The sequence below is a fragment of the Oncorhynchus nerka genome, linkage group LG15 (assembly GCF_034236695.1).
Source record: "Oncorhynchus nerka isolate Pitt River linkage group LG15, Oner_Uvic_2.0, whole genome shotgun sequence".
In the NCBI taxonomy this organism is placed as follows: Eukaryota; Metazoa; Chordata; class Actinopteri; order Salmoniformes; family Salmonidae; genus Oncorhynchus; species Oncorhynchus nerka.
In genome coordinates, this window is record NC_088410.1 from 62,363,010 (window position 1) to 62,368,186 (window position 5,177).

Consider the following 5,177-nt stretch of genomic DNA (forward strand, 5'->3'; position numbering starts at 1 on the left):
GTTTTTTACCCATAAACTAGAAATGATAGCCTGGGTGCCAGTCTGTTTAGGCAATGACTGCTGTTTGTTAAAGAAGAAACGGACTGGCATCCAGGCTTAAAGATTATTTACTACGACATTTAAACATGGGGCTGTATTGCTAACACTGCCGTCTCCTCTTCTGACAGAGGACTCTCCTCTCACTATGGACCTGGGGGCAGACGGGGGCGCTGACTCAGACAGGGGCGCTGACTCAGACAGGGAGGCGCACTCCGCCCCTGCCAAGCGCAAACGACAGAGGGTCCTGATTGACGATGATGAAGATGATTAGAGGAGAAGTCTTCAGTTTGATTTAGATTTATTCTGTATAGCGCTTTTCCACGTATGTGCTTTACAGAGAAAGGGAAAAGCTCACCTCATCCACCAACAATGTGAGGCATCCATTTGGACCCAATTTGATTGAAGCATCATCATACACCATGCCTCTATGGGGTTGTGTGTAGACTGAGGATGGGGAACATGGACCCTCACTTACCAAATATTTCTCAGAGAAGGCGGTATACAAGTCTTCTCAGACAAAAGACCAGAGAGGGAGAGAACCCCAGGTTTTTAGGTAACATGGTGCGTTGATGACTCCTCCCCCTTTGCCTGTACTAACCAATTTGGAAAAGATTCTATTCCTGATTGACAGCTCACTGTTAATTCATTCTAAATATTTCCATGTGTTTGTTTAATCGTTGTTGTAAGGAGCGGATGGTAAGGCTATTGTATAATTAAGGTGGTTAAAACGACTGGTTGGTTGTGTGGTCTGGTCGCTTATTGTATCCACTGTTTTCACATGCTTATAAGAACACACCATGGTGTTTATTTTGTTTTTGGCAGTAATGATGTCTTGCAGTATGAGGAAGTGTAGGATGTTTTTTTTAAAATGTTTTTGTCGTTTATATTCTTCAATCTCTTTTTTGAGTATCCTTCAATGTTTTGTATTCATTTCAAAGGACCAGCCAAGCCAATATAGGGATTGTACGGTCAATGCCCAGGTTTTAGAATGTGTTACCTCAAACTAGGTTGTTCTATCCGTGTATGTGTCCCAAATGGCACCCTATTCCATTTGGGAAGCAAATTATATAAACTCAAGATTGTTTCAACTGCAGGTGTTCAGTAATCAGCAGATTACTAAACACCTGGGAAATATATCTGCTGTTTTTAAAAAGCTGTTTTCAGAAAGTAGTTTCTCATGTTAGAGTTCAGGGTAAAACCTGCATAAGTTGATGATTAAACAAACAAAAAAAGTAATGAAATGTGAGTGAAACGTTTGTTGCGTCGGCTCATCCACTCATGCTGATTTCACATACCAGCACTGTGCCCTTTTCACCACTAGGAGGCACATTTCATTGTTTTACTGTGTAGAGTAGATTCTGTCAACCACCAACTCAATTTCCTGGTGGATTTAATCGGGCAAAACAGGAAATATTTCAGTGGATGAAAGAACCAATGTTAAAAGTATTTCTCTCCTACTGAATAGATTTGGTGCATTTTTATTCATAATCCTTCAACATTTCAACCTCCCTAATCTTTACTGACTACCCCCTTGTTCATTATCTCAAATGAGCAAAATAACAATTCTGTACTGTTGGCTTAATTTGTCTGTCTTTTTACTGGTTCTACCTGTACTTGCTGTATCTCTATTTCCCTAGACCATGTTGCTGTTAGGAAGGGAAGAAAGTGGGTGGGTTCAGAGGGATCCCAGTCTTTACCGTCAGGGTCTGGTCTCCCACCTTTCCCAGCTGCGGTGGGGGTTGTCCCTCTGGTCCTTACATCTGGAGCATGTTAGCCACTTCCTGTCGCTAGCATCCGGTCAAGCCCCTATCCCACAGATCCAGAGCCGGGATGGGAGAGGCACAGGAGTGGTCTGGGCCTGTACAAACACTACGGTTGTGTGTCCTGTTATAAGAATGAGGACCCAGATATTAAATATAGACTTTTTTGGGGGGGCCAATGAGGGATGTAAATAACCAATAGAGTAGTATACTAGATCAAATTCATTGTTTATTTTGTTGTTACACTTTAGGGATGTCTATAGTATTCTCTCTGGAATGCAATCGGGTTTCTGCTCAGGTTATGGATGTGTCACTGCAACCTTAAAGGTCCTAAATGATGTCACCATTGCCTTTGATTCTAAGCAATGTTGTACCGCTATTTTTATTGACTTGGCCGACGGTTTGTTAATGTAGACCATTCTTGTGGGTCAGCTAAGGAGAATTTGTGTCTGAGGGGTCATTGGCCTGGTTTGCGAACTACCTCTTTCAAAGAGTGCACTGTGTAAAGTCAGGACATCTGCTTTCTCAGCCACTACCTGTCACCAAGGGAGTACCCCAAGGCTTGAGCCTAGGCCCCACGCTCTTCTCAATTTACATTAACAACAGCTCAGGCAGTAGGAAGCTCTCTCATCCATGTATATGTAGATGATAGTCTTATACTCAGCTGGTTCCTCTCCGGATTTTGTGTTAAACGCTCTACAATAAAGCTTTGTTTTTGTCCAACAAGCTTTCTCTGCCCTTAACCTTGTTTTGAACACCTCCAAAACAAAGGTGATGTGGTTCAGTAAGAAGAATGACCCCCTCCCCATCAGTGTGATAACTACCTCTTAGGGTTTAGAGCTTGAGGTAGTCACCTCATACAAGTACTTGGGAGCATGGCTAGATGGTGCACTGTCCTTCTCTCCGCACATATCCAAGCTGCAGGCTAAAGTTAAACCTAGACTTGGTTTCCTCTAACGCTCCCAAGTTGCGCAGCCGTCTAAGGCACTGCATCTCCGTGCAAGAGGCGTCACTACAGTCCCTGGTTCAAATCCAGGCTGTATCGCATCCGGCTGTGATTGGGAGTCCCATAAAGCGGCACACAATTAGCCCAGCGTCGTCTGGGTTTGGTCGGGGTAAATAAGAATTCATTCTTAACTGACTTGCCTAGTTAAATAATACATCTTAAAAATGTGCTCGCTCTTTCACCCTAGCTGCCAAACTAACCCTGATTCTGATGACCATGCTAGATTACAGAGACGTAATTTATAGATCGGCAGGTAAGGGTGCTCTCGAGCGGCTAGATGTTCTTTACCATTCGGCCATCAGATTTACCACCAATGATCCTTATAGGACACATCTCTGTAAACTGTCCATCTCTATACCTGACGCAAGACCCTCTAGTTACTACTTCTTTATAAAAAAAACCTTAAGCTTCACTCCCCTATATCTGCAATACCTACTGCAAGCAACCTTCATCCTCCACATACAACACCCGTTCTGCCAGTTACATTCTGTTAAAGATCCCTAAAGCACATACATTCCTGGGCCGCTCCTCTTTTCAGTTCGCTGCAGCTAGCGACTGGGGCGAGCTGCAAAGAAAACACTCAAACTGAACAGTTTTATCTCCATCTCTACATTCGGACTCAATCATGGACACTCTTAATTACACTTGTGGCTGATTTGCGTGATGTGTTGTGTCTACCTATTCGCACTTTGTTAGGCACAGACAACAATATTTGTACCATGTTGTTTCTACCGTGTGGTTGTCATGTTGTGTTGCTACCATGCTGTGTTGTCATGTGTTGCTGCCACCATGTAGTGTTATGTGTTGCTCCCATGCGGTGCTGGTGTCTTTAGGTCTCTCTTCATGTAGTGTTGCGGTGTCTCTCTTGTCGTGATGTGTGTTTTGTCATACATTTTTATTTTTAATTCCCAGCCCCCGTCCCCGCAGGAGGCCTTTTGCCTCTTGGCAGGCTGTCATTGTAAATAAAAATGTGTTCTTAATTGACTTGCCTAGTTAAATAAAGATTTATTAAAAGCTGTTAGCTGTTTTCTTTCTAGAAGTGTTCTGTTCCCTCATGAACTCATTTACTCTTCAAGTTGACTGAACTTCCCACCTCCCTGTGCAGTACAGAAAAGCTGTTGTTTTATAGGCCGTTCAAAGCCTTTGCACCTCCAGTCAAACAGAATGCCTTGTAAATATGAACATCAAATCCCCCTTCTTCTTGTGTACCCATATGTGTGCCATGTGTATAGGCTACAGTACAGAACACCAACTTACTGCTCCAACGTGTCGACCCACTATAGACTCTACGTCTGGCCATGCTGCCTGTCTGTAATGGCACTGAAACCCCAGGACTGTACAGAGCTTAGAGAGAAGAATGCAGAATGACATCGCTTCAAGTCAAACCCAGGTGAAGTAAATCCAGCCACAGATCTTTTATAAACATTGCAGAACAGAGAGATGAGGGTTTAATATTACAATGACCACACCTACACTACAATCAAATACTGTTCACCGAATGATACTGTACTTCAGCTTCTTGAGCAATACAGTGCGTCATTGTGTGCAGATGTCCTCTTGAGTTTGTTTTATTTAGGAAAATGTAGAAATGACACAAGGAAATGCGACGTTCTAGGTTTACTTATATTTGTCTTAAAATTGGTTGTGTATAAAGACAATTCAGTTTAAATTAGATTGCGTCCTTGAACACTGCTCCCCTAAAAACAAGATAAATATATACAAACAGAGGACATTTTGGAAAGCAAAAGTTGTAAAGGCTTTGTTTCAGTGGGTGACTGATTTATAATCAGTTGGTTTTCAGACAGATTAACCCCAGGTCACGAGAAAGGGGTTAAGGGTTAGAGTCCTCAATGTAATAAAGGTATTGGTGATAATGCTGCTATGGCTAGGTGTAGTAGGAGGGTGGTGGTGGTATAGTTTGCAACAGGGTTGAGGTTTGTCATGAAAAGTGATACATTATCTGTTGATTTTTGATGGTTGGGAGGTGGGGTATTTTGCCAATATCTCCTTCCATCCCCCCCATGTGCAAGCAGGATCCCCTGCCTGTTCTTAATTTATTGTCTTGTCGCTTACATTGTTTGTGTTCAAATCACCCAATTAGAAAATCGGCTCTATTGAAAACGTCTCTCTTACACACACACAAGTGCAGTAGGCCTACTGTAAATTATTACACATGTATTATATATTATAGCCTATCTATTATCTATAATCGTTTCCATATTTTCTATAATCTATTCTCAATTAGTATTATTATTATTGTTTTTATTGTAGAAGACAAACTCAATCCCTTCTAAGCCTAGCCTGCCTCCACCTCCCCCTTCGAGTCCCAAATTTGAATGCAACAGGCAATACCAGATGGTCTGTTGGCGTTG

General features: G+C 42.3%; 1 protein-coding gene across 1 annotated transcript in view; it reads left to right on the forward strand.

The window, feature by feature from the left end:
* The window catches only part of timeless (timeless circadian clock), a 29,099-nt gene extending 25,277 nt beyond the window's left edge, over positions 1-3,822 (forward strand). The window contains 1 exon segment of the mRNA XM_029683100.2: positions 168-3,822. Coding sequence (XP_029538960.2) covers positions 168-310 — 143 coding nt within the window. The 3' untranslated portion in view covers positions 311-3,822.
* The last annotated feature ends 1,355 nt before the right edge of the window (positions 3,823-5,177 follow it).